The sequence below is a fragment of the Procambarus clarkii genome, chromosome 14 (genome assembly GCF_040958095.1).
Source record: "Procambarus clarkii isolate CNS0578487 chromosome 14, FALCON_Pclarkii_2.0, whole genome shotgun sequence".
Lineage (NCBI taxonomy): Eukaryota > Metazoa > Arthropoda > Malacostraca > Decapoda > Cambaridae > Procambarus > Procambarus clarkii.
The window spans coordinates 17,678,468-17,691,753 of NC_091163.1; the positions used below are offsets into that span (position 1 = coordinate 17,678,468).

The window sequence follows — 13,286 nt, forward strand, 5'->3', positions numbered from 1 at the left end:
AATTCTGGTATCGTGAAAGTGACTTTAGTTTACACAAATATAATACCCAGGTATAAGTGTACAAACCTGTTTTAACGAATGATTAATATCGTACACTTGTAAAATATTAATACAAAAAAATAACAAGCTAATGGGATAGGTTATTCGAACGCTTCTGGTTAGACAAAAGCCACTTAAAATGTAACACTTTTCTAATTGTGAATGATGAATGTAATGTGTGCAACAAAAATCAGTTTGTTTAATCAACGGAGCAGTTTAGTGAGACAAAAACAATGGAGTGAATGCATGTGCTTCCCTTCCCTCCATCCCCTGTGCATCTGCCAGGGGGTAAAAAGCCAATCTCATCTGTTGTGTATAACTTGACATAAGAGGTAAAGCCAGGTGTGCTGACCGTAAAGCTGATGATGGCAGGAGTGGAAATGTTGCTTGTTGTTGCACAATGTTGCTTGTTGTTGCACACTGATGCTTGTTGTTGCACACTGATGTTTGTTGTTGCACACTGATGCTTGTTGTTGCACACTGATGCTTGTTGTTGCACACTGATGCTTGTTGTTGCACACTGATGCTTGTTGTTGCACACTGATGTTTGTTGTTGCACACTGACGCTTGTTGTTGCACACTGATGCTTGTTGTTGCACACTGATGCTTGTTGTTGCACACTGATGCTTGTTGTTGCACACTGATGCTTGTTGTTGCACACTGATGCTTGTTGTTGCACACTGATGCTTGTTGTTGCACACTGATGCTTGTTGTTGCACACTGATGCTTGTTGTTGCACACTGATGCTTGTTGTTGCACACTGATGCTTGTTGTTGCACACTGATGCTTGTTGTTGCACACTGATGCTTGTTGTTGCACACTGATGCTTGTTGTTGCACACTGATGCTTGTTGTTGCACACTGATGCTTGTTGTTGCACACTGATGCTTGTTGTTGCACACTGATGCTTGTTGTTGCACACTGATGCTTGTTGTTGCACACTGATGCTTGTTGTTGCACACTGATGCTTGTTGTTGCACACTGATGCTTGTTGTTGCACACTGATGCTTGTTGTTGCACACTGATGCTTGTTGTTGCACACTGATGCTTGTTGTTGCACACTGATGCTTGTTGTTGCACACTGATGCTTGTTGTTGCACACTGATGCTTGTTGTTGCACACTGATGCTTGTTGTTGCACACTGATGCTTGTTGTTGCACACTGATGCTTGTTGTTGCACACTGATGCTTGTTGTTGCACACTGATGCTTGTTGTTGCACACTGATGCTTGTTGTTGCACACTGATGCTTGTTGTTGCACACTGATGCTTGTTGTTGCACACTGATGCTTGTTGTTGCACACTGATGCTTGTTGTTGCACACTGATGCTTGTTGTTGCACACTGATGCTTGTTGTTGCACACTGATGCTTGTTGTTGCACACTGATGCTTGTTGTTGCACACTGATGCTTGTTGTTGCACACTGATGCTTGTTGTTGCACACTGATGCTTGTTGTTGCACACTGATGCTTGTTGTTGCACACTGATGCTTGTTGTTGCACACTGATGCTTGTTGTTGCACACTGATGCTTGTTGTTGCACACTGATGCTTGTTGTTGCACACTGATGCTTGTTGTTGCACACTGATGCTTGTTGTTGCACACTGATGCTTGTTGTTGCACACTGATGCTTGTTGTTGCACACTGATGCTTGTTGTTGCACACTGATGCTTGTTGTTGCACACTGATGCTTGTTGTTGCACACTGATGCTTGTTGTTGCACACTGATGCTTGTTGTTGCACACTGATGCTTGTTGTTGCACACTGATGCTTGTTGTTGCACACTGATGCTTGTTGTTGCACACTGATGCTTGTTGTTGCACACTGATGCTTGTTGTTGCACACTGATGCTTGTTGTTGCACACTGATGCTTGTTGTTGCACACTGATGCTTGTTGTTGCACACTGATGCTTGTTGTTGCACACCGATGCTTGTTGTTGCACACTGTTGCTTGTTGTTGCACACTGATGCTTGTTGTTGCACACTGATGCTTGTTGTTGCACACTGATGCTTGTTGTTGCACACTGATGTTTGTTGTTGCACACTGATGCTTGTTGTTGCACACTGTTGCTTGTTGTTGCACACTGATGCTTGTTGTTGCACACTGATGCTTGTTGTTGCACACTGATGCTTGTTGTTGCACACTGATGCTTGTTGTTGCACACTGATGCTTGTTGTTGCACACTGATGCTTGTTGTTGCACACTGATGCTTGTTGTTGCACACTGATGCTTGTTGTTGCACACTGATGCTTGTTGTTGCACACTGTTGCTTGTTGTTGCACACTGATGCTTGTTGTTGCACACTGATGCTTGTTGTTGCACACTGTTGCTTGTTGTTGCACACTGATGCTTGTTGTTGCACACTGATGCTTGTTGTTGCACACTGATGCTTGTTGTTGCACACTGATGCTTGTTGTTGCATACTGATGCTTGTTGTTGCACACTGATGCTTGTTGTTGCATACTGACGCTGACGAAGGCTGCTTACAAATACAACCCTAATATACAAGAGCCAAACAAAAGAAAAGAAAGAACAGCAACGCATAATTATTTGCGTTATGAGGCAATCCAGTTAATGCAGCAACGTATTACTAAACTACATTACAGCATTACCAAGCTACATAGCCACAGGCTGCATCCAGTTACCTTTGCAAGTATGCATGACTAACCAAGATTATGATCGGCCTCCATTACCCTGCATGGTAGTCTTCATTACCATGCGGTCACTCTAGTTAGCGCCAGCACGCATTGTGGAGCTACATTCTCACAGGGTTTATCTTAAAACAGACATGGCTAATTTAACTTCAGGAAATAAGGAAATATTGATGACGAAGACAAGTGTGTATCGGTGTATTTCTTGGTTTACTATTTTGGTATACGTAAAAGTGTTATAACAAGAGTTTAACCTAGTGTCTTCCTCTGGAATCTAGTACAATAGTGCAAACCGTTCATCTATAGAACGTCGTATTTTGACGTATACTCTATGGCCTTAAAATTGTTGTACTATATAATGATAGCGGCTCGCGAAATTGACATGCTGTCCTGTTTTCTGTTTTGGGTTGTCTAGTAGGTTAGGATATGGAACTTTAGTATGAAAATTTCTTGACGTTGGGAACCTTAGGAGGACAGGCTGAATAGTGATAAACTTTAAGAGTAAGCTGTTATTCCAGCAACAGTCGATTAAGAATTGCTGTACTTGAATACAATAAAGGGTGATAATGATATTTTATGTATAATATTTGTTATGTCATTATCTGCTTATCAATAATTTTATTTTAATTCATATCAATGTAAATATAAACAAAATTTAATTTGTACATAATGTTTTCATATTCATAGATAATAATAAAATACTACTTGGAGCAAAGTATAATAAAAGTTAATTACTTCAACTGGAACGCAAAAACTGAAGAGAGTGTGCTTCGAAAATGACATTATTACCCAGCATTAATGACCCCCGGTCTCCAAGACCTGAACAAGCCCAATCATCCTCTTGGTCTCCAGCTTGTTCTTCAACTTGTTTTTCAACGAAATGAAGGTTTTGGGTGGATAGTTCTCTAGAGGTAAGCGGTCATCGTCAGGCTAAGACAAGTCCTCCTCAGGCTAGACCAGGTCATCTCCAGGTTAGACCAGGTTATCTCCAAGCTTTTCCATGCCATCCTGAAGCTAAAAAAAACTCATCTCCAAGCTAGAGTTGGAAACAGCACTGACCACTCTCCATCATCAAGGAAATGTTTCTGTGACGAGGGGAGTGATGAATTAGTCTCCCTTGAAGCAAAATAAAAATTCTGCATCACCTGTAGAAGTGAGGGGAAAGATTACATACAGTTCTCTCCATCTATCTTATGAGGAAGATACGTCATGACACACCAGGTCAGACGAGCACGATGAACGTCTGATATCTTCAAGCAGCGTCTGTTTTATTATGGTAAAGTATGATTACATTCCCACTGTCTGATATCTACCAACACCTTTTGATATCTTCCAGCATTGTGTGGTGTCTTCAAGGAGCGCATTATTTTTTCTAGCACCCTCTGATAACTTCCTGCTTTCCAGCTTCTTATGATGCTTCCAAACACCATTTAATATTTTTAATAAAAAAATAAAATACATTTCAACATGGTCTGATACGTTTGCAAACCGTTTGAAACCTTCCAGCACTCCGCCCGCCAATCTTTTGGGTCTGGTAACACTCTTTGGGTTGATATTAATCCCAACCCCCAAAAGAATGTTTGACAGTGTTGGTATGACTGAACGACAGTTTGAAATTAGCGAACTAGCCACACTTCGTCAGTAACGTGTTGGTGTGATCGTAATGACTCTCACGGTAGTAATAGACACGAAATCCACCACAAATAAAAAAAACAATTTGGCGCACTCGTAAGTTCTGACACGAGGAAACATCTTTCCTGAGAGCTTCAGTGTTTCTCGAGGTTCGGTGATATATTTGACGGTAAAGGCAACTCAACCCGGTGATATATATAGCCTTGGAGCCTGATAAATGGCATTGGATTACCCGGTGTGAGGATTTCGCCTCATCAATAAAGGTCCTGACATCGGGGTCCATTGTCGATTGGCAGGTGGCCGCTACAAACAGGTAGTTGTTTTAGTTTAACGAATAGCTGTTGGCATTTTTCTGGGTATCCGCAGGGTATCCGCCCTCTGGGAATGGCAGAGGGTGGATACCCTGCCCTCTGCCATATCCTCATTTGCGGGCTTGAGCACGTATGAGGGGGAGCTGCCTTCCCTATACGAAAGAGGGGTCGCGCTTGCTTAATAATCCGTAGGTAACTTATCACCGCTATTCTAGTGCTTTTAAGTCATTTACTCACTTTCTAATCAAAGTTTATTCTCTAGAAAGTTATTGAGGGACTCTGTTGGTCTGTTACTTATGTCAGTAAAGTGGTGTTTTGCTGACGAGAAGCTGCTTAATTTAAAATGTCTGATTGGTAATCATTGGTGCTGAAGGTGAAGAGATGCAGTTTTATCTTCATAGTTAAAGGTAAATAATATACCTGTTATACAGTATATTAAAAACCATACTTTAAAATCTTGCTTAGTAAGAAAGTAAGGTGGTAAGACCTGAAGACCTATACTGTGATGTAGATGGTCGTTGATAATCAAATGTGGCAGGGTATCACCGTAGAGGTTATTAACAATTTAGGACGGATATTAGGACAAATATTAGGGGCAAGCGAGAAGCCAAGCATTGTTGTACTCACCTAGTTGTGCTTGCGGGTGTTGAGCTTCGACTCTTAGGTCCGTCTCTCAACTGTCAATCAATCGGCGAGGTTGATTGACAGTATCATTCCAAGTTCTGTATAGCACTTGGAAGGTATACAAGGACAGACTTAGAGCTTGGGTATTGGAATGTACTGAAGGAACAGTGCTCAACCTATTAGAGGAATTAGACATTACTTCTGTGAGCATTACACCTGCTCATTGAACACCAGACATACTCGATGATCATCTTCAATATAACATGCTTCAATGTTAAATAACATTGAACATCACATTTTCCCCTAGCACTGGAGAATAGCGGCTGTTTGAAGAGGGGTGGCAGAAATCCACACACTTTTACCCAGATCATGAGGCAAGTCGTGATAGCATGAATATTGTGGTTGTATGGTGACAACATACACCACACGCAGTGTATCTATACAACCACACAAATAGTTTGGTTGTATGGATAGGCTGGTCAATAAGAGGTCTGTGTTTTGTCTTCAAGTTATGGTCGATGTTTGGTTGTGACTACGAGTTATGGTCGATGTCTGGTTGTGACTATGAGTTATGGTCGATGTCTGGTTGTGACTACGAGTTATGGTCGATGTCTGGTTGTGTCTTCAAGTTATGGTCGATGTCTGGTTGTGTCTTCAAGTTATGGCCGATGTCTGGTTGTGACTACGAGTTATGGTAGATGTCTGGTTGTGACTACGAGTTATGGTCGATGTCTGGTTGTGTCTACGAGTTATGGTCGATGTCTGGTTGTGACTACGAGTTATGGTAGATGTCTGGTTGTGTTTTAAAGTTATGGTCGATGTCTGGTTGTGTCTACGAGTTATGGTCGATGTCTGGTTGTGACTACGAGTTATGGTCGATGTCTGATTGTGTCTACGAGTTATGGCCGATGTCTGGTTGTGACTACGAGTTATGGCCGATGTCTGGTTGTGACTACGAGTTATGGCCGATGTCTGGTTGTGACTACGAGTTATGGTCGATGTCTGATTGTGTCTACGAGTTATGGCCGATGTCTGGTTGTGACTACGAGTTATGGTCGATGTCTGGTTGTGACTACGAGTTATGGTCGATGTCTGGTTGTGACTACGAGTTATGGTCGATGTCTGATTGTGCCTACGAGTTATGGCCGATGTCTGGTTGTGACTACGAGTTATGGTCGATGTCTGGTTGTGACTACGAGTTATGGTCGATGTCTGGTTGTGTCGAGGAATAATGGTGGATGTATAATGGTTCTGTCCAGGAGTAACTCGTCCTCTCACTAAACACATCGTATTTTTTTCCGGAATCGACCAATTCGTTATAAATGTATCGAATTAGGTTAATTTATATCATCGTAATATTTACGTTTTCTATGGATGACGTCCTTGAATTTGAACGGTGACACTTGAGGTCATTCTCATAAGGTCAAGTCCTTGTTGTTCAACTGTCTCAGCTGAGGTCAGGTTCCCAGTCTAGTGTAGATAATATTACAGTTTAATGAGTGTTGATATCTTTCAATTAGCAAGAATTTTAATAATAGCTAAGATGAGATCAGACGAGCTCATATTGGTCGCCAAATTAATACTCAATATTCTCCTAGAGGGTATTTTAACACCTACTTGTATTGTCTACTTCATTCTCCTTCAATATCTATCATTATATGAAATATGACGAATATGTCTATTCATGCATATGTGCGTTTCAGGTGAGCTTTTAATTCAACAGACATTTTGTAAATTCTAATAACTTCATTATTTACACCTGACCAAGTTGTAGTATTAAAGTTATTACCTCGTGGCTATATTTAAAAATCTCATTCTCCATCAATATTATTCTAAAATTCAATGCATATTTCTGCTTATTAATCCCATATTTTATCATAAATTTTGAGTAAATGTCGAGGAATTCAGCAAGTAACATGCCAATTATTCTTCCGATAACTTATTTTTATATATTTGATATTTCTTCGATAATCTTGAGGTTATCTTGAGATGATTTCGGGGCTTTAGTGTCCCCGCGGCCCGGTCCTCGACCAGGCCTCCACCCCCAGGAAGCAGCCCGTGACAGCTGACTAACACCCAGGTACCTATTTTACTGCTAGGTAACAGGGGCATAGGGTGAAAGAAACTCTGCCCATTGTTTCTCGCCGGCGCCTGGGATCGAACCCAGGACCACAGGATCACAAGTCCAGCGTGCTGTCCGCTCGGCCGACCGGCTCCCCGGCTCCGACAGTCTCTAATGGAGACTGTTTTTGTATAATATCTGTTCATCAATGGTATTATATTCACCCTTATTCAGCCGATACCTTTGTTCTTCAGTGAGGAAATTGTACTGAAGTATTTAGTTATGCAGTCACATACTTCCATATATAGTCGTAGAGACCATTACGACTATATAGCCCTGGGAAAGGATCAGGATAAGGATTTGGGACAGGACGGGGGTGAGGATTGGTGCCCAACCACTTGTGGACGGTCGGAGATTGAACACCGACCTGCATGATCACAAAGTAAGAGAAAGTAATTGTATCTGAACTTCTGTATTTGGTCAGCTGTTCAGTTTTGTTCAGAAGTATATTTGTTCTATTCTTTGTCAGCAGTCAAGTAATTAGTTTGGTTTAGTTTGGTTTTCGCAACGGCACGAATACCTCTGAGACTACATTATTAAATATTTCTCAAATTAAAAATATTAGTGTCAAAAGCTTCTATATTGGAGCGGAGTCTTGAGGTGGGTAGAATATAGTTGTGCAATAATTGGCTGTTGATTGCTGGTGTTGACTTCTTGATGTGTAGTGCCTCGCAAACGTCAAACCGCCTGCTATCGCTGTATCTATCGATGATTTCTGTGTTGTTTACTAGGATTTCTCTGGCGATGGTTTGGTTGTGGGAAGAGATTATATGTTCCTTAATGGAGCCCTGTTGCTCATGCATCGTTAAACGCCTAGAAAGAGATGTTGTTGTCTTGCCTATATACTGGGTTTTTTGGAGCTTACAGTCCCCAAGTGGGCATTTGAAGACATAGACGACGTTAGTCTCTTTTAAAGCGTTCTGTTTTGTGTCTGGAGAGTTTCTCATGAGTAGGCTGGCCGTTTTTCTGGACCAATAGGCTTTCTACAAACACTTCTATTCAATATCCATTGTTTCGTGTTCTGTCTTGTGTTGATGAAATTAATACCCTATTAATACTCTTGTTCTGTCTTGTGTTGACGAAATTAATACCCTATTAATACCACATTTTGTTATGCGTTATATGCGTTAACAACATATGCGTTAACAACGCATATGTTGTTAACGCATATGTCGACCGTGCTCTCAGCCACAGCTCAGAATGGAAGCAAGTCGACGAAGAACTGTGTAGGGTAAGGCAGGTCCTAGTCAATAACGGCTCCTCCAATGGTTTCGTCGAAGACATCATAAGAAGGAAAGTGAAAAGCCATGCAACCTCTGAAGAGACAACTAACACAACACCTATACCCCCTATTAGACTATTTTACAGGAACTTCTTTTCCACAGCTCATAAAACGGAGGAAAGGGTCCTGAAAGATATTGTTAATAGAAACGTTATCCCTACAGACAAAAATCAGAGGATACAACTGACGATTTACTATAAAACCAGAAAAACGGCCAGTCGAAAAAACATTAATTCAAGAACACTTGGCTTATTAGGCAAATTGGGCCTTGCATAGTAGGCTGAGAAGTGCGTTCTGGCTACTAGGTACGACATATATATATATATATATATATATATATATATATATATATATATATATATATATATATATATATATATATATATATATATATATATATATATATATATATATATATATATATATTTTTTTTTTTTTTTTTTAACAATGGAAGGGAGTACCACCTCTAGCTGGAAGAAGGGGGACCCATAGCCTTGGAGGAAACCACGCATAACGCATTAGAGGGAAGGTTTAGATCCCCTCCAATACAGTTTCTGTGTGCTTTTCTCCTACCACCCCCTTCCTTTTTTATTTTATGTGCTTTATTATGCATTTGATGGTTACAAGATATACATGGGTTGATACAAAAATAATAATGCAAATGATGCAATAATGTGTATATATATATATATATATATATATATATATATATATATATATATATATATATATATATATATATATGCAATATATATATATATATATATATATATATATATATATATATATATATATATATATATATATATATATATATATATATATAAATATATATATGTCGTACCTAGTAGCCAGAACGCACTTCTCAGCCTACTATGCAAGGCCAAATTTGCCTAATAGGCCAAGTTTTCATGAATTAATTGTTTTTCGACTACCTAACCTACCTAACCTAACCTAACCTAACTTTTTATGCTACCTAACCTAACCTAACCTATAAAGATAGGTTAGGTTATGTTAGGTAGGGTTGGTTAGGTTCGGTCATATATCTACGTCAATTTTAACTCCAATAAAAAAAAATTCACCTCATACATAATGAAATGGGTAGCTTTATTATTTCATAAGAAAAAAATTAGAGAAAATATATTAATTCAGGAAAACTTGGCTTATTAGGCAAATCGGGCCTTGTATAGTAGGCCGAGAAGTGCGTTCTGGCTATTAGGTACGACATATATATATATATATATATATATATATATATGTCGTACCTAATAGCCAGAACGCACTTCTCAGCCTACTATTCAAGGCCCGATTTGCCTAATAAGCCAAGTTTTCATGAATTAATGTTTTTTCGTCTACCTAACCTACCTAACCTAACCTAACCTAGCTTTTTTTGGCTACCTAACCTAACCTTACCTATAAATATAGGTTAGGTTAGGTTAGGTAGGGTTGGTTAGGTTCGGTCATATATCTACGTTAATTTTAACTCCAATAAAAAAAAATTTACCTCATACATAGAGAAAAGGGTTGCTTTATCATTTCATAAGAAAAAAATTATAGTAAATATATTAATTCAGGAAAACTTGGCTTATTAGGCAAATCGGGCCTTGAATAGTAGGCTGAGAAGTGAGTTCTGGCTACTAGGTACGACATATATATATATATATATATATATATATATATATATATGTCGTACCTAGTAACCAGAACGCACTTCTCAGCCTACTATGCAAGGCCCGATTTGCCTAATAAGCCAAGTTTTCATGAATTAATTGTTTTTCGACTACCTAACCTACCTAACCTAACCTAACCTAACTTTTTCGGCTACCTAACCTAACCAAACCTATAGAGATAGGTTAAGTTAGGTTAGGTAGGGTTGGTTAGGTTCAGTCGTATATCTACGTTAATTTTAACTCCAATAAAAAAAATTGACCTCATACTTAATGAAATGGGTAGCTTTATCATTTCATAAGAAAAAAATTATAGAAAATATATTAGTTCAGGAAAACTTGGCTTATTAGGCAAATCGGGCCTTGCATAGTAGGCTGAGAAGTGCGTTCTGGCTACTAGGTACGACATATATATACATATATATATATATATATATATATATATATATATATGTCGTACCTAGTAGCCAGAACTCACTTCTCAGCCTACTATTCAAGGCCCGATTTGCCTAATAAGCCAAGTTTTCCTGAATTAATATATTTACTATAATTTTTTTCTTATGAAATGATAAAGCAACCCTTTTCTCTATGTATGAGGTCAATTTTTTTTTATTGGAGTTAAAATTAACGTAGATATATGACTGAACCTAACCAACCCTACCTAACCTAACCTAACCTATATTTATAGGTAAGGTTAGGTTAGGTAGCCAAAAAAAGCTAGGTTAGGTTAGGTTAGGTAGGTTAGGTAGACGAAAAAACATTAATTCATGAAAACTTGGCTTATTAGGCAAATCGGGCCTTGAATAGTAGGCTGAGAAGTGCGTTCTGGCTATTAGGTACGACATATATATATATATATATATATATATATATATATATATATATATATATATGTCGTACCTAATAGCCAGAACGCACTTCTCAGCCTACTATTCAAGGCCCGATTTGCCTAATAAGCCAAGTTTTCATGAATTAATGTTTTTTCGTCTACCTAACCTACCTAACCTAACCTAACCTAGTTTTTTTTGGCTACCTAACCTAACCTTACCTATAAATATAGGTTAGGTTAGGTTAGGTAGGGTTGGTTAGGTTCGGTCATATATCTACGTTAATTTTAACTCCAATAAAAAAAAATGACCTCATACATAGAGAAAAGGGTTGCTTTATCATTTCATAAGAAAAAAATTATAGTAAATATATTAATTCAGGAAAACTTGGCTTATTAGGCAAATCGGGCCTTGAATAGTAGGCTGAGAAGTGAGTTCTGGCTACTAGGTACGACATATATATATATATATATATATATATATATATATATATATATATATATATATATATATATATATATATATATATATATATATATATATATATATGCGAACAAGCCTGAATGGTCCCCAGGACTATATGCAACTGAAATACCGAACTTCCTTATGTCCGGTCATGATGGTCAAGCGGGTTAAGGCGTCCCTGTACATACCAGTTGCGTTGCTCCTGGCAGTATGGGTTCGAGTCACATCTGTGGTGTGAGTTTTCAGTTATATATGTATATATATATATATATATATATATATATATATATATATATATATATATATATATATATAGATATATATGTAATGTATCAGTAACTATGCCTTTCTTAACCCAACTCTAAATTTCAGTTCCTTCACGCTGTCAATTGTCTATTTAGAGCAGAATTCCTCAAGCATCTTTCGCTTTGGGTCATTATCATTCCTGAAATTTCATACACCTTGTCTTGAAACTTTATCGTTCCTCACCCATCATACACCTTACCTTGAAGCTGTATCATTCCACAACCGTCTTGCCTATCATCATCATCCTTATCATCATCTGTCATTCCATCCTATGCGAACATGAAACGTCTTTACTGCACGTCAGTTAATCTTTCATAATATGTCTTTTTCACTGTGGAGTATTGATCGCTTTCCAGCATCCTGGGCGGGTCCCTTGATGCTCTTCTTTCCGAGATGAGTGGCAGAGAGCCAGGAACAGCATCCAACTGCTGGCTTTATGATGCTATTTTACCTGCGTCTTGGTAACACTTTACCTGCGTCTTGGTAACACTTTACCTGCGTCTTGGTAACACTTTACCTGCGTCTTGGTAACACTTTACCTGCGTCTTGGTAACACTTTACCTGCGTCTTGGTAACACTTTACCTGCGTCTTGGTAACACTTTACCTGCGTCTTGGTAACACTTTACCAGCGTCTTGGTAACACTTTACCTGCGTCTTGGTAACACTTTACCTGCGTCTTGGTAACACTTTACCAGCGTCTTGGTAACACTTTACCTGCGTCTTGGTAACACTTTACCTGCGTCTTGGTAACACTTTACCTGCGTCTTGGTAACACTTTACCTGCGTCTTGGTAACACTTTACCTGTGTCTTGGTAACACTTTACCTGCGTCTTGGTAACACTTTACCTGCGTCTTGGTAACACTTTACCTGCGTCTTGGTAACACTTTACCTGCGTCTTGGTAACACTTTACCTGCGTCTTGGTAACACTTTACCTGCGTCTTGGTAACACTTTACCTGCGTCTTGGTAACACTTTACCTGCGTCTTGGTAACACTTTACCTGCGTCTTGGTAACACTTTACCTGTGTCTTGGTAACACTTTACCTGCGTCTTGGTAACACTTTACCTGCGTCTTGGTAACACTTTACCTGCGTCTTGGTAACACTTTACCTGCGTCTTGGTAACACTTTACCTGCGTCTTGGTAACACTTTACCTGCGTCTTGGTAACACTTTACCTGCGTCTTGGTAACACTTTACCTGCGTCTTGGTAACACTTTACCTGCGTCTTGGTAACACTTTACCTGCGTCATGGTAACACTTTACCTGAGTCCTGGTAACACTTTACCTGCGTCTTGATAACACTTAACCTCCTTCGTCGAACTGCCAGAGATACTTGTAGCCAAGTCTTATACGAGCTGTGA

The 13,286-nt window shown here is 39.0% G+C and overlaps 2 protein-coding genes across 2 annotated transcripts; both read right to left on the reverse strand.

The window, feature by feature from the left end:
* Window positions 1-341: 341 nt before the first annotated feature.
* On the reverse strand, window positions 342-2,498 carry LOC123750649 (streptococcal hemagglutinin-like). The gene has a single exon (XM_045732751.2). The coding sequence runs from the start codon at window positions 2,496-2,498 to the stop codon at window positions 342-344; it is 2,157 nt and encodes a 718-aa protein (XP_045588707.2).
* Window positions 2,499-5,908: 3,410 nt separating this feature from the next.
* LOC138364743 (salivary glue protein Sgs-3-like) lies at window positions 5,909-6,541 on the reverse strand. Its single transcript, XM_069324711.1, has one exon. It carries the CDS (start codon window positions 6,539-6,541, stop codon window positions 5,909-5,911), a length of 633 nt encoding a protein of 210 aa, XP_069180812.1.
* Between the last annotated feature and the right edge of the window lie 6,745 nt (window positions 6,542-13,286).